Source organism: Natator depressus, chromosome 6 (assembly GCF_965152275.1).
Source record: "Natator depressus isolate rNatDep1 chromosome 6, rNatDep2.hap1, whole genome shotgun sequence".
Taxonomy (NCBI): domain Eukaryota; kingdom Metazoa; phylum Chordata; order Testudines; family Cheloniidae; genus Natator; species Natator depressus.
Genome location: NC_134239.1, coordinates 19,364,360 through 19,386,818, shown reverse-complemented (window position 1 = coordinate 19,386,818; position 22,459 = coordinate 19,364,360). Strand labels below are relative to the sequence as shown.

The following is a 22,459-nucleotide window of genomic DNA, read 5'->3' as shown; positions in this document are numbered from 1 at the left end:
CATTGGTGAGGCCTCATCTGGAGTACTGTGTCCAGTTTTGGGCCCCGCACTACAAGAAGGATGTGGATAAATTGGAGAGAGTCCAGCGAAGGGCAACAAAAATGATTAGGGGACTGGAACACATGAGTTATGAGGAGAGGCTGAGGGAACTGGGATTGTTTAGTCTGCAGAAGAGAAGAATGAGGGGGGATTTGATAGCTGCTTTCAACTACCTGAGAGGTGGTTCCAAAGAGGATGGTTCTAGACTATTCTCAGTGGTAGAAGATGACAGGACAAGGAGTAATGGTCTCAAGTTGCAGTGGGGGAGGTTTAGGTTGGATATTAGGAAAAACTTTTTCACTAGGAGGGTGGTGAAACACTGGAATGTGTTACCTAGGGAGGTGGTAGAATCTCCTTCCTTAGAAGTTTTTAAGGTCAGGCTTGACAAAGCCCTGGCTGGGATGATTTAATTGGGGATTGGTCCTGCTTTGAGCAGGGGGTTGGACTAGATGACCTCCTGAGGTCCCTTCCAACCCTGATATTCTATGATTCTATGTGACCAGACCACATGACACTGAACTCCATTTTGGTAACTGTATTTTTCCACAAACTGGACAGGGAACTGAGTTTGGAACAAAGGGTTCCTGCCATATGGAAAAACTATATAAGGCAGGGAGTGACATCATCTCGTGGTCTCCCTACCCACACAAGAGAACTCCTGGAAACACCTGAGGAACAAAGACTGAACTGGGGGAAGTGCTGGTCCCAGGCTAAAGGAATTTCTAGCCTGTGTATGGAAACTTGACTGCCTGTATCAACAGTCAGGGCGAGACATTACTGATTCAAAGCCTATCTAGTATTTTAGGTTTAGTTTGCGTTTTTTTGTTTAAATTTCCTACGTAACCTGCTTTGATCTGTTTGCTATCACTTATAATTAGTGCAGCGGGGCACAGCGGTTCCCACGACTCCCAGACTGCATCCTAGGGGCAACAACCTATCATGGGGTTGGGTGGGGGGATGCAAATTGAATAAGACTGAAAAAATAGATATTCATGATATCAAGCTGGGAGGGGTTGCAAGTATTTTGGAGGATAAGATTAAAATTCAAAATGATCTGAACAAACTGGAGAAATGGTCTGAAGTAAACAGGATGAAATTCAATAAGGACAAATGCAAAGTACTCCACTTAGGAAGAAACAATCAGTTGCACACATACAAAATGGGAAATGACTGCCTAGGAAGCAGTATTGCTAAAAACGATCTGGGGGTCATAGTAGATCACAAGTTAAATATGAATAAACAGTGTAATGCTGTTGCAAAAAAAAAAAAAGCAAACATAATTCTGGGATGTATTAGCAGGAGCGTTGTAAGCAAGACCCAAGAAGTAATTCTGCTCTACTCTGTATTGATTAGGCTCAAATGGAGTATTGCGTCCAGTTCTGGATGCCACATTTCAGGGAAGATGTGGACAAATTGGAGAAAGTACAGAAAAGAGCAACAAAAATTATTAAAGGTCTGGAAAATGTGACTTATGAGGGAAGACTGAAAAAACTGGGTGTGTTTAGTCTGGAGAAGAGAAAACAGGGGGGACATAACAGTTTTCAAGTACATAAAAGGATGTTATAAGAAGACGGGAGAAAAATTGTTCTCCTTATCCTCTGATAAGACAAGAAGCAATGGGCTTAAATTGCAGCAAAGGAAGTTTGGACATTAGGAAAAGTTTCCTAACCATCAGGGTGGTTAAGCACCAGAATAAATTGCCTAGGGAGGTTGTGGAATCTCCTTCACTGGAGATTTTTAAGAGGTTAGACAAACACCTGTCAGGGATGGTCTAGATAATACTTAGTCCTGCCATGAGTGCTGGGGACAGGACTAGATGACCTCTCAAGGTCCCTTCCAGGCCTATGATTCTATGAGTCATCAGCAAATTAATTACATGTGATGGGGATTGTCTGATGATACATGAATTCCTCTTTCTACTAATGACCTTCCTTTAGTCTCCTTAAGACTTAAGCACTCACACCTAATTTGCAGTTGCTCCTTACAACAGTAGATGTACATATTAGGTATTTTTAATGGAAGAAATATTTCCTTAGCAACTTTCATCCAAGATACACAATGTGCTTCATAAATATTAAGCCTTGTGAGGCAGTTAATTTTCTTGTCAATTTTACAGAGGAGTAAACTGAGAACTAAACATGACTTAAGTCTGTGGTAGTGGAAAAAATAAAAGCAAGGGTATGTCTACACTGAACACTAAGCCCAGGCTCCAGTTCAGACCTGCTAGGAGGTGGGGTCAGAGCCCAAGTCCAACTGGGAATCAGGTCTGGAGCTGTGCGAACGCAGCTGTGCGAGCTGCAGACCTGAGTTGGGACGTCTGTGCAGTGCAGAATGGCTGCGTTAGCACAGCTGAGAGACCTGGGTCCACAAATTGTAAACCTAGGTTTACAATGCAGCATGCTCAAGCAAGGGCTTGGAAACACTGAGTCTGCCAGCCGAGGCCCCACAGACCTTGACTTAACATGCAGTACAGACATACCCCAAGAGTACTGTCTCCCAGTCATCTGATGCAGCCACCAGAGAACAATGCCTCCCTCCCCACCATCTCTGGCTAAAGGAAGCAGCATCTTGATGAGGCTTTCAACTAGCCTAGGGTTTGTACTACATGCTATGGAGAAATGGGAAAAGGGTATATTTAAAAATAGTTTTACCACCTTGCCTCCATACCAGCAAAGAACTTTCATATCCAGAGCAAGACCCCAGTTGTTATTAAGAGTCAATTCTTAAGTTCCTTACCTGGAAGAGTATAAAGATGAGGAAGAGCTCATACACAACGCTGACACAGAGCCAAAATCTCCAGTAAGCTACAGAAACAAACAGGAGGTTAGCAAGGCTTCTGGCAAAATCTCAATTGGCAATTCGTTTATCAGGAGCATGATTAGAAAACACTTTCACACAGAGCACCTGTCATAAATATAAAGGGAAGGGTAACCACCTTTCTGTATACAGTGCTATAAAATCCTTCCTGGCCAGAGGCAAAACCCTTTCACCTGTAAAGGGTTAAGAAGCTAAGATTACATCGCTGGCACCTGACCCAAAATGACCAATGAGGGGACAAGATACTTTCAAATCTGGGAGGGGGGATGACAAAGGGTTTGTTGGTCTGTGTGATGCTTTTGCCGGAAACAGATCAGGAATGCAGCCTTACAACTCCTGTTAAATTAATAAGTAATCTAGCCAGAAATGCATTAGATTTCCTTTTGTTTAATGGCTGGTAAAATAAGCTGTGCTGGATGGAATGTATATTCCTGTTTTTGTGTCTTTTTGTAACTTAAGGTTTTGCCTAGAGGGATTCTCTATGTTTTGAATCTGATTACCCTGTAAGGTATTTACCATCCTGATTTTACAGAGGTGATTCTTTTACCTTTTCTTTAATTAAAATTCTTCTTTTAAGAACCTGATTGCTTTTTCATTGTTCTTAAGATCCAAGGGTTTGGGTCTGTGTTCACCTGTACCAATTGGTGAGGATTCTTATCAAGCCTTCCCCAGGAAAGGGGGTGTAGGGTTTGGGGGGATATTTTGGGGGAAGATGTCTCCAAGTGGGCTCTTTCCCTGTTCTTTGTTTAAAGCACTTGGTGGTGGCAGCATACGGTTCAAGGACAAGGCAAAGTTTGTTCCTTGGGGAAGTTTTTAACCTAAGCTGGTAAGAATAAGCTTAGGAGGTCTTTCATGCAGGTCCCCACATCTGTACCCTAGAGTTCAGAGTGGGGAAGGAACCTTGACAGCATCCCTTCTGCTCCCCCACTAAGAAATACTAATGCACAACAGTGAAGTAAGGAGCTCCACCAATAAGCTTCCCAAATGGTGCAAGTCTATTCAGGCAACATTCAAACAGCCCATTAAATCAATCCACTTGCAAAACTTGTGCAATTCCTATTCAGCTCCCAGAGCCATTGATATGCAAGATAATTCTCTTCTACATATTTTCATAGGGGTCCACAAAAATGCATCAGAATTCAGCAAGCTTTTAACATGCATGTTGAAGAGAAGGCAAAAAAAAAAAAAAAAGCTGAATTACATCTCTTGCATGACTTTCCCCATGAAAGATTTCTCAAGTTCCCCACCATACTTTATAATGACTCCTTAAAGCAAATCTGTTGCTTATTGAACTAATCCCATCTCCTCCCCCACTGCCTGATGTTACCCGACTCTTCAGCTTTACTTTTTACCCTATGCCTAGTTCAGCTTGGCAGACCTTTTTTTGGATACCAAAAATTGGCATCCCATTGCAGTCCCAATTCTTTAAGGTCACTAAGCAATACTGATGTTTTCATTTTTAGAAGCCTATCTTCCTCTGTGTGGAATGCTGCGTTATCTTAAAGGTGAGCAGATGGCGTTTTTCAAAGTTTACTATTAAAATGGTATTACAAGGAGGTTAAGAAAAAGAAAAAAAAGCAAAGGGTTTTACAATAACTACATGACAAGATCTATAGAGACCACGCAAACTATTGAAAGTTAGCTAACCTGTTTGAGAATGAGGTCTTAACCTCAGACAACACGTTTTTATAAAATATTGTGATGCTGTATGATGGAAGATGTCCATTTGTATCATTGTTGCTACCACTGTTATACAAAGCATATCGTGTAAGGTGTCAATGGAAAGGTTACAATCTGTCAAGTATGATTATCCTAGTTAAATCCATGTATCACCACTCTATCTCAAGTTCTGAATATTGGCTATGTATTTGCATTTTAAATGGGTTTGTTCTTTAAGGTAGTTTACAACTACTCTTGCCAGCCCATTGTGAATGGACTATTCAAGCTTGATGGGCCATTAAGAATCAACTCTCCAGATAGCTCTTCCTGAGGATGCCTCAGACAACAAAGAGCCAATGGCCACCCCTGTGATTCAGCAAAACATGTAAGGGCATGTGATGTGGACATGTGAGCCCTGACTCCATCTTTGTCAGTAACTTTCCGTACACAAGGTCTATAGGCATTGTTTGGGACAGTAACTTTCCATGCACATGGCAGGGGATATAAAATAAACCTGAGTTATCTCCGTTTTGCCTCATTTCTCCTCCAATTCTCTGGGCTGCCAACTAAAAGGAGTATTTTGAACAATGGGCTGAGGATCTTCCAATCTCTGGACATTACCAGAGACTTTTTACAAGCTAGCAGATTATTCCATCTCTGCTACAAAGCTGATTTAAGGACTTTGCAATCATTTGTAAGTATATGATTTAGCCATTTATAGTCCATTCTTTTCTTAATAAATTCTTAGTTAGTTTACCATGGATTGGCTGACAGCATGATATTTGGGTAAGATCTGAAATATATACTGACCTAGAGGTAAGTGTCTGATCCTTGGGGATCGGTAGAACCTGACATATAGTGAATTGGGTTTTCAGTAACCTCTCACTACATTAGATCAGTTTGTCTGGAAGGCAACAAAGTACTGGAATGCCTAAAGGAGACTGCATTTGGCTCCTTGTTAACCGATGTGGTGTTACAGAAGCTCGTTACTAGTTTGATCAATCTAATTATAGAATAAACCACCAGGTTTTGGGATGTGCCTGCCCTGTTTCTTGAAGTCTGCCCTTAGGATGGAACTCTCAGTGTGGTCCATTCTAGGCACCTGGTCACAACTGTTCCTTTGTGTTCCACCCCCCTGGTGTCCCCTCCACCAATAGTCACCTTCCCACAACCAGTATGAGGTTGAGTCCTATCCAAGCAAAAAAGTACACAAATAAAAGACAGGTTTCAGAGTAGCAGCCGTGTTAGTCTGTATTCGCAAAAAGAAAAGGAGTACTTGTGGCACCTTAGAGACTAACAAATTTATTTGAGCATGAGCTTTCGTGAGCTACAGCTCACTTCATCGGATGCATTCAGCGGAAAATACAGTGGGGAGATTTATATACATAGAGAACATGAAACAATGGGTGTTACCATACACACTGTAAGAAGAGTGAACACCCATTGTTTCATGTTCTCTATGTATATAAATCTCCCCACAGTATGTTCCGCTGAATGCATCCGATGAAGTGAGCTGTAGCTCACGAAAGCTCATGCTCAAATAAATTTATTAGTCTCTAAGGTGCCACAAGTACTCCTTTTCTTTTTACAAATAAAAGAGTATCTTTGGAACTTCTGGCTCCCTGCTCTGCCAATCCCACCTCTGACTTCAAATCCTTAACACTCCAACAATAGGTCCTTCTGCCTCCGATGGATCCAATCTTTGTGGGTCTCTGGGCCACCTCTCAGGACTTGGATCCTATCCTAATTCATCCCTCTTTTCTCAACATCTACACAAGTGAAACTTAGGAGACAGAAATGGGGCACAAAGAGATTGGGGCCCCAAACTGTTTTTATTACATGTTTGTATAGCGCCTAGCACAATGGGATCCTGGTCCACGATTAGGGCTCCTAGGTGTCGTTGCAATACAAATAATAAAATCAAAACCCTGGATTGGAATATCAACTCCCTCCAATGAGCAGAGCCAGACATCTTGAACCTAAACACTTGGGAGCTTGCAATCTGTATGTGAACTCTCCCATATGTCAAGAGTTTAGATTAGGAGCATTAGAAAGTTCCATGCTGTGAACTATGATCCAGAGTTTTGGCTGAGCCCACCTCTATGGTGAAGCATCCATTAGAGGAGATAAACACCTCAGGGTAAACTCCAAGTAGTATGTGACCAATTCATCTAACCGTGTCCACTTGTTTACATAATGGGGAGCAGTTTAAAGAACTTCTGATTTGGGATCGGATAAGACCCATGTCCTCCAATCAGTAATCATTCCTGGGAGATTTTCTTGATAGCTGTTTATACAATGTGCCAGCTCTCTCAAGAAGCCTACCTTTCCAGGGCTACACCTGGATATTTGGCCTGACTGGTTCTGGGCAAACAGGACTCTCTACAAGAGAATCAGCATTCAAATAGTCAAGTGGAAAGAATTAGCTGTTGCGTGTCTGAGACATCATTTCCTCAACTTCCACTAGTTTTTTGCATGGTTAGTCCTTAGTTCTAGTGAAGACAGGTAAACAATATTACAAATCAGACATTAAAAACCCTATGTAAAAAGGAAACCAGGAGGAACTTTGAGATAAGTACACACATTTTGTATAAGAATTGCTCATCAGTGCTTCACCGGACAATGATTGGATTTTTAGAAGAACACACGCTATTATTTTAAACAGGATTACATGTACTTTGCAAATCAATAAGGAAAAAATATCAAATATTAGTCCTGTTTTTTAAGACTGAATTGAGCAAAGACAATCTATCACAGGGCTAAAAAAAGTTTCTTTTCTAACAGACTGCTCCTAACACCATCTTAAAAATAGCTTCAGATGTGGGAGGTTGTGATCATTTTCAGCAAAACTGCCAAATCTTATCAGGATGGCCTACTTTGCACATTAGGGACAAACAGCAACTCTGATCTGGAAAATGGAGTTCAGAGCTTCTACTTTGTAACTTCCAAACTCAGACTGAAGATTAACTTCGGTAGTTTTATTTGCAAGTTTATTAATTTAGAGAGAAAATATGTTCTTGGAATAACCACCTAAGAAAAAAGCACACCACAGAAGTAGTGCATACAGATTACCAAACTACCATTTTAATAACGATCACAGGATTTGTCCAAAATTATTCATGTTGCTCTTTTTCCTCAGTCACGCAACACTATGAGAACAACCTTATTAGAGCATCTTCCCTCAAGGAAAAACACTAACATGCAATGTAACCTGTGCAGTGCAAGTTACTTTGTTCTTGCTCACTATTGCTAGTTCTCCTTCAACAGCTGTCTGTGTCCCGTCACTAGTCTGACATTACCAAACTTGATAGCCCTTGGGAAAGGAATAGAGTACCAGAGGTCTATCAAATTTGTGTTTCTGTGCATTAGTAAGCGAGATCAATTCCAGGATAGTTTTTGTGAGGGCTACGTCAAGAGTTGGCTCCCTTCAATTAATGCCTTCAAATGCTTCCAAATTAGAAGACTCTCAGATTGAAAGATACCAATTGCAAGTTTTATTCAAAGCACAAAAGCTTTTTGCCTCAAGCACCTAGACTATAAATACCACCCGACCCAATATGGAGTCAATGTTTTGTCAGAAGCTAGATTTGGATTTTGCTAAATGGGGAGTCTAGGGGAGGGAGATGCTAGTGGAACCAGTCAGGTTACTGTTTTTAAGCTATTTGACAGATTTGTGAAGTATTAAAGGAAGCCTCCTACCTCTTTTTTCCTTCAGTTAATATACATATCCTGTGAAGACCAGCATAAACCCCTCATGCCCAAGTCAGAAAGTGAGAAATGTCTGGACTGTGATTACTAAGTATGGTTTCCCTTATGGAGTGTCTGCTTGAAGTCCTCATCTTACCAATTACAGCTAGACAGCTCTTTGTAAGATTGGTATACAACTAACTCAAAGCCCATACTCATTAGTTATCAAGTGAGATCCTGCAGGGGTCTGTCCTGGGTCCAGTACTATTCAATATTTTCATTAATGACTTGGATAAAGGAGGGGAGAGCATGCTTATAAAATTTATTGATGACACCGGGAGTGCTACCCACTTTGGAAGACAGGATTAGAATTAAAAATGACCTTGACAAATTGAAGGTCAAGACAAAAATCAACAAGATGAAATTCAGTAAAGACAAGTGCAAAGTACTACATTTAGGAAGGAAAAATCAAATGCACAGCTACTAAATGGGGAATAACGGGCTAGGTGGTAGTACTGCTGAAAAGGATTTGCGGGTTATAGTGGATCACAAATTGAACATGAGTGAACAATGTGATGTAGTTGCAGGAGAGGCTAATATTCTGGGGTGCATTATCAGGAGTGTCCTATGTAAGACATGGAAGGTAACTGTTCCGCTCCACTCAGCGCTGGTGAGGTCTCAGCTGGAGTAAGTACTGTGTCCTGTTCTAGGAACTTTAAGAAACCGATGGATAAAGTAGAGAGAGAGAGTCCAGAGGAGAGCAACAAAAATGATAAATGGTTTAGAAAACCAGACCGATGTGGAAAGGTTAACAAAGGAAAGAGTGTCACAGCCATCTACCTTTCCCAGACCTGAAGTAGAGTGCTGTGGAGCTCAAAAGCTTGTCGCTCTCACCAATAGAACTTGCTCCAATAAAATATATTACCTCACCCACCTTGTGTCTCTAATATCCTGGGACAGACACGGCTACACCACCACTGCAAACAGAATACTGAAGAGTTTCATCAGTGAGACACTGGATTACAAGATAGATCGTTTCCCCCAAATCTGGTTATTAGCAAGATTTAAAACCAAACCTATAAAGGAAGCAGTATGTACCAGCACGACATGCTGTAGCTCTATTGGAATAATGAGACACTTCTCCAGGGATAACAGAACCATGAAGTGGGGGTCACTAAAGACTCATTTTCTCACTGACACCCCACCAATAAACTTACCCTTCCACATCCCCCAGTGTACACTCTCTGGTTACAAAGAGCTCCCTGGAGGATGGCAACACCATGCACCTCCATGCCGGCAAGAGCCTCCCCATCCATGAGAAGGCTGGAGGCTAACACGCTCTCCTCCTAAAGGAGCACCCAGTTGCCTCCAGCAGGCCCTAGAGTTCACGCTCTGCTGGGGAACTAGCCTAGAACAAGATAACCACTCATTCATAAAATGGTCCTTTTTATCTCCTCTAAGCGCATCAGGAGGCAGCCTATTTTTGAAATCCAGATATGAGTGTAAACATTTAATGCAACTAAGACGTTAACACAGTCAGGTTACAATACCATAACATGTTTTTAGACAGACCACTTGGAGAAGGAACATGCATAGAGAAAAGAACGCTCAACAGCTCTAGTAAAACTAGCTCTAGCTGAGAGCATAAAAGCTTCTTTGTGATATGCAGAGCATAATCTGTGTAAATTATGCTACTCAGGCCTTATCTTGACTTTGAGCATGTGCTCCCTGGGCTGTTGAACAATTAGTCTGGATTTTAATATGACCATTGTTCAAATGATGAAATTCACATAGAAGCTTCCTTAACCACCCTGTTTCATAGATCTTTCACCAGAATCAAAACTACAAGCTTCAGTATAAAACTCTCCCGCTTTCAACAGTCTATAGTTTATAAAAGGTAGAAGACATTTCTAGATGCTTTAGAGCTGAAAACTGTATAGAGCATATGTCCAAGAACATCTCTGAAGTCCTTAAAGGCAACAAGATCTTTCATAAACAGAAGAAAAAAATAAAGAATTGCCATGTAATAGGCTGCCTAGAAAGTGGGGTTTTAAACTTAAAACAGTTCAAGTTTACTGCTGTATTTCTTCAATTGTCTCTTTGCAGAAGACAACCTTCAACTTTAGGTCTCCAAGGTTTCTTTTTAATCTGCCTACCATTTCTTGGAAAAACAGGATTCCCAACATGAAAGGTTAGGATGAAATAATGAGAAATGCTTCAGTTACAGTTTTCTCTAAGTGTTCACAGAACTTGGGGCCTATACTTAAGTTTAATATGCAAGTCTATATAATGGTCCCCATTCTTATAAACCATCATTACCAAAACGTAAAGATAGCCAGGAAAAAGAATCAGCAGCAAGAAGTTTGATTACTTCTACAGTTCACCAGACTCAACACACAGAAGTTTTATGTTGCTATTTTATAAAGACTCCCTGAAGTCTTACAGCACAAACTTAATCAATGGGGCAGAAATCTTGAACACAAAGTAGAATAAAGGCCCTCTTGTAATTTGTCAGATTACTTGTAACAGCGGTCCCATAACCAAGTGAGTTGTTTACATCTGTGTCAATTAAGGAGCAGAAGTCCAGTCCAGTTACATACCAAAATGGAATTGTATAGGTAAGGTGGAGCTGAGGTTTAAGGGATGATTTGATTAGCTTCTCCAAACTGGGGACCATGTGAGACGTTTTGCTAGCAATATGAAATGCAGACCAGGGACAGCTGGGTAAATCCCATACAATTAGCTGATTTAAAAAAAGCAGATTGCATGCATAATATGTACTGTTTAGAGTAATTGTTATTCCCCTTGTTTAGGGGGTTGTTTTCAGACAACAGAAAGAGGGAATGTTTAGGGCTGCTATCTGACAAGGATCTCAAATTCCTTTTAAGTGTCCAAATGATAAATAGGGGAAGTTGTCTTGGAAATACCTGTTGGATAAATGAGAGATCTTGCAGTATAAGGCAGAAACTGTGGGATTAAGATTACCGGGTAGTTGTATCACTATGTTAATGAACTTACATTGCATATAAAGGAAGTGTGCTATAACACAAAAGTTATGAATGCTAACATTTACATCCAATTATATAAACTTAGAGGCTATTTATGAAATGGTAAAATTACTTCTACAGAGTTAGCAATTTATAAGACACTTGGAAAAAGTTAAATGATTTAAATTACCTGGATGAGGTCTTGAAAATGGTCCATCTTTAGCTTGAGTGACTCCAAAACATAAGAAAACCAAGATACTGGCAACAATACCTCTGAAAATAAAGAGCAAACTACTCAATATACATTTGCTTCACCAACCCACTCCAAAAAAGAAAATCATGACAAAAAGATCTGTTTAAATTCTTAAATGTCTAGAACATCTTGTCTCTTTATACTAGTGTAATTTCCATAGATCAGTTATAATTTCCAGTGAGATGCATGTTTCATCTTTTGCAGTTTTTGTTATAGGAGAAACTGGTACGAACCCGTATATTTAGGTTTTCTAACAGTGCATAATACCTTCCATTATAAAAGATTCACGACCTTTTCTGAAAAGCTCTTAAAACCTCCATAGTTTAAAGGTCTTCGAAATTCAGCAGGGAGAAAGTCCCTGGGCTAGAGAATTGTTTTCTTTGTCCCATTAAATTCCATTCAGGTTTTGCTGAGCTATAAATTGTTGAAAATAACCATTTCCCTTCTCACTTGTGTTGTCTAGGAATATGTTAGCCAAAAATCACTGAACATGAATATTCTAAGACCATGCCCATGCAGCAGCCAAATCAGCAACAGACACTGCACTGGAACACCAGGAAACTGCTGGAGTAGCCACACTGGGGGTTGGGGAAGAGAACCAGGCCAGGCTTCCCCGACTACCCCATAGACCTGGCATCTAGTCTTAGTGCCCCAATCCCACCTCCCAGACACCAGCTTTCTCCTGCTACCAGCTAGTGTTAGTCTTGTAGTTCAGGTGGTAGACATTTGTGCTCCAATGTGAAGGTTCAGTTTCAAACTCTGCTGATTATTTATGATAGGAGATTGCTACAGTTGTAAAGAAGAGAATGTGTCTTTAAAGACTAGGGAACTGCATGCAGGAAGTATTAAAAGGACATTCTTTAGGTTGCAAATGCTTCGAAAGTTAGGAAATACCAGATTTAAGGTTGCTTGTGCTTTGAAAAAAGATGTGAAGATTCACTAAATGGTCAAATTGAGACTCCAGTGTAACCTTTCGTAATGCTTGTATTCTTGCCTATCCAGGCTTCCTAACATATTTCTTCTACAATGTAAATTAAATACAAGCCTGCTTTTTTAATTAAAAAGAATGAATGACTACTATAACACCAGACTCCCTGTCTCACCTACCATCCTTGTAACAGATGGCACACCATGCTGATCCAGTACTCAGATCTCTGAACATGAAGTGACTCATGGGCATGGACAAGGGGTCTGAGGCAAGGCTGTTTGTGAAACTTTCACTAAATTTATTTGAAGACCTGCAAATCTATTACAACTTCAAGATATTGGCATCTGTGGAACTTTAACTTATTCCCAAACTTTCAACTCTTGTACATTTAATATTGTTTGAGTGCAACTTGTGTAAGTTTCACCTCATGTAGCAGCCTTAACTTAAAATGCTGTTCTCCTTGAAACTATGGAATAATGGCACCTTCTGCCTCTTCACCTGTTGCCCTGAATGGTTAAAACAAAACACAAAAACAAAAAAAACACCTTAAGAGCTAGAGGTCTGCCCGTTTTGTACTAGAATGCCAATATCCTCAAGAGTTACCATCTGTGCAGGATGGTATATTTATCTGAAGGTATTAGAGAACTTGTTTTTTGAGAGAAAAAATTAGATGTAATTATCTACCTAGGAATATGTCCTGGTGCTGATAACATCAGCAACAGATACAATGGGTATTGAAAGATTTTTAACTACTTTAAAGTAAATGGGAGGAAATAGTTTAATGCCATCACAGAAAGCATGATCAAGACCTGGTGAAAGCACTTTAAATACTCTGTGCACACAACTTGTTACTGAGTTCAGGCACTTTTTAAAAACAGAAGTAGCTGAGGTTTATTAATCACATGAACTAAGGATGGAATATTTGCGTAGGCAGAGTTCCAATTTGGGCTGAAGCAGTGGTAAAAGGACTAGAATTGTAAGCTCTAGCACAAGTTGAAAAGGAAGACATTTTAGAAAAAGACTCAGAATTGTGCATTTGGACGTTTAGCACAGCTTTGATACATTATAACAACTAATATAATTGCCAGTTTGTGCTTTTGCTCAAGAATTACTGAAAGTTCCACACTACAAAATAAGTACCTTAAAACATCTCTTCAAAAGGATAGTCAAAGTTGTGGCTCTGGCTTTTCCCAATATAAAGCCTACAAACAGGCTGGTTTTGTTTGTGGGAGATGGGGAATTATTTGAGGCTGGCCCTACTTCTATATTCAGGCATTTGGTTACCGGCCAGCATCCTGTCCACACGTGATGGAACTCTGTATGAAAACTACATAAATAATGTACTAATATAGTTTAAAAAGTCAGTATGTATGAGGCAGCCATATTTGGCTGTTTTTCAGTAATAAAATATTTTTCAATCATGGCTCCTTCAGAAGAGCAGCTGGGGCCCAAGAATTCGGATTGACTACTAGCAAGTCTTGTCTTAATGTTGGTTGTTTTTTTTAAAAAAGGCAATGTGTTTAAATGGCTAAGGATGGAAGTTTTACCATCAAAAACGAATAATGACAACCAAGTTTTAGCAGGATTAACTGACAGTCTTCAAGGTGTTGATAAATGCATTGACACAACAAGTATATATTAGGGTTACACAGTAAAATTAGCTAATAAATGAAACTATTGACACAGCAGGTAGGTTCCACCAAGCTTTCCAAAAGGTGAAGAAAGCAATTACAATTTGTAGCTATTCTCAAAGAATCTAATTACATTCTTTGTGTATTTGATTTGTTCCCTCCCCCCACCCCCCGCATTTGAAATTATGAAGCTGGCATGTACATTCTTAACAGTGCCTACATTTACATCTAAAATGCTCGCTCTATACTTTTTGTATTATGTACCAATACAAATTTCTTAAATTTATCATCATTTTGCTTAGCCCTGAGCTAAGAGCTCCAAGGCACCATCTTAAGTTTCCATCATGTCATATTATCCTGAATCAATCTCCAAGGGAACCTGCAGTTATACACATTTACATCTATACTAAAAAACCTAACAGTAATATCAGCTGGAAATTAATGAAGTAAGTTGAATTTTTGATAATTCCCTTCTGTTTTTAATTAGCTAAAAGGAAGTTATGCAACACGAGCATTTTCCCAAAAACACTCATGTGGCAAAACTACCATCATTCTTCCCAGTGGTGAGATTTATTTTTCAGTTGCCACCATGCTTCGGCCTAATGAGGCAGCCTGAAACCTTCAAGGATATCCCAAGTTTTCACCCATCTGCATGGTGTCCTTCTGGCTTATCCTGGAATGAACAAAGGGCTTTACGGGTCTGTTGCACACTCAGTCCCGTAGTTGGCTTTGAGAGGCATGGCTAATGTATCTATTTTCTTGGACAGGTAGGCTCAGCCAGGCAGGATCCAAGTGTGGAGGGGTTTAGTGTAGGGGAATCCAGGTGTTGGGTGAGAGGGTTGTGTGTGGGACAATCTGGGTGCAGGAGGCTCAGACGGGGGTCCAGGTGGGGGTGAGGGAAGAGAATCTGGATGCACGTGGGCTTGTTGGTGGGTTTCAGGTGCAGAGGCAGTGGGTCTCTGTAGAGAGGTCCAGGTGAAGGTGGTTGAGGCTCAGCAGGGGCGTCCTGTGGGGGGGGGGAGATGGGGCTTGGCAGGCAGGTTCAGGGTGCTGAGGGAGTGGGGCTTGGTGGGCTGGGGGGATCTGGATGCAGTTGGTTGGGGCTCAGTGGGATTGGGGTTCAGTCGTGGGGGCCTCATCAGGGTGATCCAGGTGCATAGGGGGTGGGGCTCATCAGGGTGGAAGTTTGAGTGTGGAGGGCTTAATGGGGAGAGTCTGGGTGCAGGGGCTTGGTGGGCAGGTCCAGATGCAGGAGGAGGGCCAGTGCAGGGAGCGTTCAGATGCACAGGGGTTGGACATACAGAGGGAGCAGCTCCCAGTATAGTGACCCTTCCCACCCATGCTGAGGATCAATGGAGGCAGGAATCGGGGGGAGGAGAGGGATGCGGAGCTGGGGGAGGTTTCTGGGGGTGGGTCTGACCTGACCCTGGCCACTCCACGCAAGGGAAGTCTTCTGCGCCTCCTCCCCACCCCCAGCCGGAATTGGCTGCTGAGCCTGGCACAGGTTAGGAGCCACTGGCAGGGACGTCCCCAGCCCTGGGGTGTGGGGAGTGGGGTGTAAGGCTTGGCAGGGTGAAAATCAGGTTCTGGATGCAAGGCCCAGCGGTGGAGTCTTGGTACGGGGGCGGGGCCAGATGCACTGGGGTTGGGCGGACAAGGGTGGGTCTGACCCGGCATCGGTCGGGGGCATCCCCAGCCCACCCCTCGCAGCGATTGCTCTCTCCACCGGCTGCTCTGGGCACCCAAAACCAAGCACCTGCACTGCTGAGGAGAGGCATATGACCGCTCTCGCAGGTTCACTTTGCTTACCTGTCAGAAAATTATTTTTCTGCAGGGAAGCAAAGAAATCTGCAGGTGCCATGAATTCTGCGTGCGCACAGTGGCGCAGAATGCCCCCAGACTTAATATCAGTAAGACCTTGTCTGCATTATGCGCTTTTCAGGAAAAGTCTCCCCTGCTGGCAACATAAGTGCAGCTCCTCTGGCGACAGCAATGATGGCATGACAAGGCACTAGTTGACGCTGGCATTTTAAGCGCCCACTGCGAGTAGAGTTTGAAGAAAGAGTAGTTAAGTATTAGGGACTATCTATCTGCAACCTTGCTTGTTCTAGCACACCCACTGTCGCTACAATGGGTGGACCTGCACTTGTACGGGGAGACGGCAGCAAACCAGTAAAGTGCCAGAAACCACTATTCGTATTGTTAAAAGCAGCCAAGTCAGCAGGCTGTAAGTTGGCCATGCAGCAGCCTCTGCTTGACCAAGGCAGGAGGGGAAGGAGTTTTGGGTGCCACAGAAAGGGCAGCTTGACCCAGTGTCCTTCCTGATAAGAACTCCGTTGAAGTTGCTGATCCTGCTCTTCTAAAAGGCATGTATGTGCCCCTCAGGAATGTCTATTAGGGCCTCAAGGCTGCACACTCTGGAAAAACCCACACCTGGTTAATCAATAATCAGAAGGAACCTCTTGCTTGACCACTGAAACCGCTTGCTTAACACGTTTTCTTTAAGGGATATGTCATTCTATTATTAATGTATAAATAAGGGGGGAAAGTGAGGTAGTTGGACTCTTCTGGACTCTCCCTCTGGATACAGCTTGCCATCCCCACCGGCAGATGGAAGATTTGGCCACCAGAAGCCTGCCACTCAAGAGCCACACTCAGCTTTGGTAATTATCAAGGGTTGGGGGTGTTTTACTAACCTGTTATGGACGTGTGTATAAGTGCTTGAGATTAAGGAAAAGCACTCTTGTGTTATCCTGTTTGTGCCAGCCATCTATCGGTTGGATGGCTATGTCTCACCTGATTTATTTCCTGACACCACCTCACACAGAGTAAAAGTTACCAAGAGTTTTGGGTTGAAAGAACCCCAGGTAACACATTAGCGTTCATAACAGGATTTTTTACTGGGGAGGGGAGCAGGGAAAGAGGCTAACAGAGTCAAAAAGGGCCAACAGGAACTCCCCCCTCATCGTGAGAAACGTATGTGGTAATTTGTTAGTCACCTTTTCAGCTTCCAGTCTGAATAAATGTGTTTATAGAAAAGCAAAAATGGACATGGATAGTCCTCAAAGATTCTAATCTATAAATCACACAACTTCCACTATGCCAAAAGTCTGTCCTAGATCTGCAAGCTTTGGAACTGTACCAAGATGTGTCACATTGCAAAACTCAAATAATTCTTCTCTAAAGAGATACTTGTCCTGTCTCAACTCCCTCATTAGGCACTCAAAGTGTACCACTTGTCAAGTGAGATTAATCTGCTGCAGGACTTACATGAATAAAGTGTCCCTCATCATTGAAATTTCAACACAGTCCTTTGGTTAGCAAGATAACACTTGAAAATTTCCAACATTTGAGATATCATACATGCTATCAAATATTACATCAGATTATAACACCATAGCTCTGCGCAGGAAGTCTAATGAACAGTGATTGTTTATAAAGCTATGTTTACCCATGAAATGTTTAATAGCCTAAAAGTTCTTTTTTTCTTTACTGATCCTGAAGTGTTCCACAGCAGAAACTGGTGTTCAATTGCCAGCAGACAAAGTACACATACAGGACGACTATGTGCTCCGATTGTCGTGTTATGATGGCTATATGCCCTCAGTAGCTGTGGGTGGCAAAATGTCTTACCAACTGGTGGAAACCTGTGCTGGCCTGCTGCGCTCATTCATTTACTGGTTGTATTCTGATCACAATTTAAACAAACACAATATCAATCACCAAAAATGCAAGTGATTTATAGCCCAACCTCTAATTCCAGTCTCAGCTTCTCCCACAGGAGCAGGGTTGCTAACCAGCACAAAGTGATGTGAAGAGAATGCACTAGATAAAATTTCAGCCATAGCAAAGAGCTCTTTTGACTGCTTGTTTTGTTTTTGTTCCCTTTTTAAAAAAACAAAAACAAAACAAACATGGAACTATTATACCGATCACAATAGCACACTGACTGAACAGAGCACTAGAAATTAGGGTTTTAGCGGTGTTGGGCTTATGACTACTAGCAGCCACTCTCTTCATTATTATCTTCTCCACAAAGATTCCTTCATAAGCATTTTCCCTGTACGGATGACGGAGTTCCATTATGCTGATGGTTGCACATGTTTGAAAGAAGGAAACTGCAACAAACTGAAGGCTGCAGTCTAACTTCACCTCCAGTAATAGTGTCCAGATTCTGAAAGTCACTGCTGCAGGTACTGCAAAGTTTCTTATTTGTGTTCTAAGTCACGGAACAGACAGCGCAGAGATGGAGTTCAAGATGTCCCAGCAGAACTCCTGGGTAGGGTGCCCAACATTGTATTTAAAAAGATAAGGGACTGTTTTCTTACCACCCCCACCCCACAATATTATTAAATATCAATAAAATCATAAATAATAAGCAGCAGGACTCATCTACATTTACCAGTGGCATTTCTTGCTGCTTTTTGCAGCACTCGGCAACTCACGATCTTGTACAGAGATGAAAAAATAAGGTCCGACCCTTGTAATAAGGGACTGATAGCAACCGTACTCCTGGGGCACATATGTACTGTTAAGTACCTTCTGCATAGTCAAGCATAAAAAATATATCCACCTCTAGGGTTCACATTTACAGTGCAACTTATTCACTCCATCAGCTATTTCTGCCACCACATGAATGAATGTGGCCTGAGTGACTAGTCTTACCCAGAATGCAACAGCCTGAAGGTTCCTAGCATCTACTGATACAGTTGTCCCCGTATGGACAGCAATGCTTTCTTGCAAGGCAATAAAGCATACAGTTCTTGGAGTTATAGTTTCACACCGAGTCCCTTAAGGACGACAACAAATCTGGCTGTAAGCAAGTTGAGCCTAAGCTTCATGGCTCTGCCTCTCAATCTCTCCTAGAGCTTCAGCTCCCATTATATCTGAAGCATAAAGACTATTCAGGTCTGAACTCAGAACTTACTAAAATATCTGCAGATTCATTCCTCCACTAAGCTATAGAAAAACCAGGTGTATGAACAAGACGTTTGAGAACTTTTCTACTTAATATTAATACATCTTTAAATCAAAGGCACAAGTCTAATTTACTACAGGTAGTAGACAGTGTTAGTTTAGCAGCCTTTATTTTCTGAAAACTTAAAATAAATGAGGACTAAGACAAATTTAACTCACAAGTTAGAGTATTCATCCTAGTTTTCATTTGTGAATAAAAGATAAGAAACTTATTAGCACATGCAACAGTATGGTATGGTGCTGAAAGGGCTTAGAACCAAACTAGGAAGTGATCTGCAGGTCAGGATAGAGGTACGTTTGTAAAGTTTAAAGAGCACTTGTCCAAAAACAGGCCTCAAACGTACTTTTGAGAACATAAAAGATTATTTCCTTACTTCTCTTAACTTGAGAAAAAAGGATGGGACCTCTGTTGGAAGGTGCCAGGTTGACAGCCTTGAAGATTCGTGTCTGCTTTTGGGTCAAAAGACAAGTGCAAGTTCTCTGCTACAGCTTATCACACTGGCTCAAAGTTGACTGTTTTGGAGGGCTAAAAGTAGTTCAGAATCAATATCCATTTAGGCTCAGTCCCCTTTCAGAATCTACCTAATGGAGTGCCAGCTGTGATGGTGTTTGTGATGTTGGCCCTCTAAACAGTCATCAGAAAATAACTAATCTTGGCCACTACTGTCTTGGTCTAAGTTTGAGCCAGTGATGTTAAGGTAAATAGCCCTGTACCCACTTATCAATGGCTAGTCAGTTTCCTTTCAGTGCTAAATGATTGGGAAGTGCAAGAAATAAATTCCACACTAAGACCTCCACCAAGGCTTTCAGGTATGTAAAGGGGAGACAGAATGCCATTTGTTGCTTTTAAATAGGGTGTCAACTTAATCTTACTTCACCATCCTAAATTCCTTTTCTAGCTGTACTCCTGCTGTTTCACCAGATTGGGCATTTGGATATGGCTCTTGCCCAGGGTAGATATTTTCATGATGCAAGCGAAGGAGAAATATTAGGGTTGCTCATTTATTTTACTTTTTGCCTGTTTTTACAATCTCACACTTCCCCCAAACTTGCGGCTGGGGAACAGGGAGGAAACATGTCTTGCACTAGCCCTCCCTCTTGTAGCGTTCGTATTCCAATTACCAATTCCATTTCCCATTACTTATTTCCCCCAATATCCATTTCTGGCAACCCTTAAGGAGAGTAAGCCCAGTATGGAAATACAGTAACTCCTCACTTAACGTCACCTTGGTTAACATTGTTTTGTTGTTGCCTCACTGATCAGTTAGAGAACATGCTCATTTAAAGTTGTGCAATGCTACCTTATAACATTTGGCAACCGCCTGCTTCGCCCACTGCTTGCAGAAAGAGCAGCCCGTTGAAGCTAGTGGTGGGGGCTAGGAACCAGGGTGGACCGGCAGCCCCGCCCCCCTCCATCAGCTCCCCTAAGTTTCCTGTGTGGCAGGGGACAGGACAGGACTCAGGAGGTAGGAAGCTTGCTGGCAGCAACTGTTGTCTCAACTTGCTGATCTACTTAAAAAGGCAGTGTACTTAGAGTGGAGTCAACATACTTAAAAGGGGCAATGCACGCGCGCCTCTCTTACACTCACACAGTCCCGTCCCCCCCAACCCGGCACTTTCAAAAGTGGAGGGAGTGGTGTGCTCCAGTGGGATACCGAGGGATCATCACATTCAATTTCCGCAGGGAATGTTTGCAGCCACTGCCATGCGCCTACTATGTCTCCTCCTTCCATTCATGCTGCCTTGTAGAGTGTGAGGGTATATTAACAACGTGTTAAGTTAACCCTTGAGGGCTCAGCCAAGTGTTAGTTCATCATTTAGCAGCAAGGCATTCCCTGAGAAATATCCAACCCTCTGACTCCACCACCTCAACCAAGCTTCACAATTGTCATTGCTATGTACAGTATTAAATTGTTTAAAACATATATATATATATATATATATACACACACACACACACACACACACCTTATCTGGTGAAAAAAATTTCCCTGGAACCTAACACCCCCCCCCCCCTTTACATTATTTCTTATGGGGAAATTGGATTCGCTTAACATCATTTCACTTAAAGTAGCATTTTTCAGGAACATAACTACAACATTAAGTGAGGAGTTACTGTACCAGTATTGATGGCAACAAGCTTCTCCAGAGGCAAGGTCATCCTGGCCATCTGACTTTTCAGATGACAAATAGGTTTTGTGAAAAGTTTTACTAGCGAAAATAATGTTTCTACCACAGAGAGATAGATCCAGAAGAGCTACTGAAACTTGTGTCACCTAACGGACACACTAGATATCAAAATGACTAGTTATACCAGGGTGATAGGGTTCATAATTATTGATATATTTGAGATGTGGGGCAAAAGAATCTGAAGTATTTCAGACTGGTGGAGATGGTTACAAACAGTAGTTACCTCATATTTACATACAACCTTCTCTAATGGTAGCTGATTTTAGCATGCAGTTGAGAGACTGAGTCCAGGATCAATGGGACAAAAGCCTTAAGATATTCATTGTGAGGAAAAATACACAAACTCAGTCAGCACTGCATTCAATACTGAGAGAATGACTCAGTCTCAAATGCTAGGAAGTTTAAATAGGTAATCTGAGATATAAATGGATGGAGCAGTACTGAGGTTCCCATCAGCACCCCACATCTCCTTGAATCATGCTCTGCAATAGTTACTGCCTTATTCTTAGTTGTTGGTGTCTGAGATAACAGGAAGCCAGACAATAATCCGGTGGTCCCTTCTGGCTTTCAACTGTATGACTATCCTTTTTGAGCTATTATTTCTGCTGCTATCTGTGCTCACACACCTGTACATATGAGTTACTGCTGCAGTCAGCTGCAAAGGGGGCCTTTAGGGGAGTAGGGAGGGAAAGCTGGTTTTCAAGGAACTACCCATCTGCTTTACTCAGTCTTGGGAGCATGTTTGCAATGGGGAGTGAAGCAGTTCTGGTTTCTGTTCCTTGCTCCCAACCATTCTTCTATTCTGCCCTACCCAGCCCCCTTTTCCCAGACTAGTTTATCACCCCACAAGTTAACAACATGCAACAAGAGTATGAAAACAAATGATTTCAAAGCATTTGCAATTCTACATTTGTGGGCCCCACATACAGAAAAGAACAGAGCTTTACTGCAATAGACATTTTCATTTCCAAGTACTGAATAATCGCAGTTACAGACACTGTTCATTACACATTGTATGATTACACTATTGATGTTCATTAAGCAGATTAAGTGTTACTGTAGGATTTTCTCATAGTGCCAGCCTCAAGCAGACACAGATTTTAGAGTTTAAAGAACAGATGGTAAAGCCACAGAAAGAGCAGAACTAGCCTAAAATAAAGACAGAACTGTAATCCAAGGCAAGACAAAATATTGTAAGTCACCAAGGTATAAAAACCATGCACTCCACTTTTTGGAGGGTTCTGGGGACTGAACACATTTTATTTTCTACAAGAAACACTTGAATATGTTT

General features: G+C 41.7%; 1 protein-coding gene across 2 annotated transcripts in view; it reads right to left on the bottom strand.

Annotated features, from left to right (window-relative positions):
* PTDSS2 (phosphatidylserine synthase 2) overlaps nt 1-22,459 on the bottom strand; it is a 68,819-nt gene that overhangs the window by 26,829 nt on the left and 19,531 nt on the right. For both annotated transcript variants that reach the window (XM_074954704.1, XM_074954703.1), the window contains exons 3-4: nt 11,380-11,462; nt 2,776-2,843 (exon numbers count right to left, since the gene is read on the bottom strand). In XM_074954704.1, the coding sequence (XP_074810805.1) occupies nt 2,776-2,843; nt 11,380-11,462 (151 nt within the window). The remainder of the gene's footprint in view (nt 1-2,775; nt 2,844-11,379; nt 11,463-22,459) is intronic.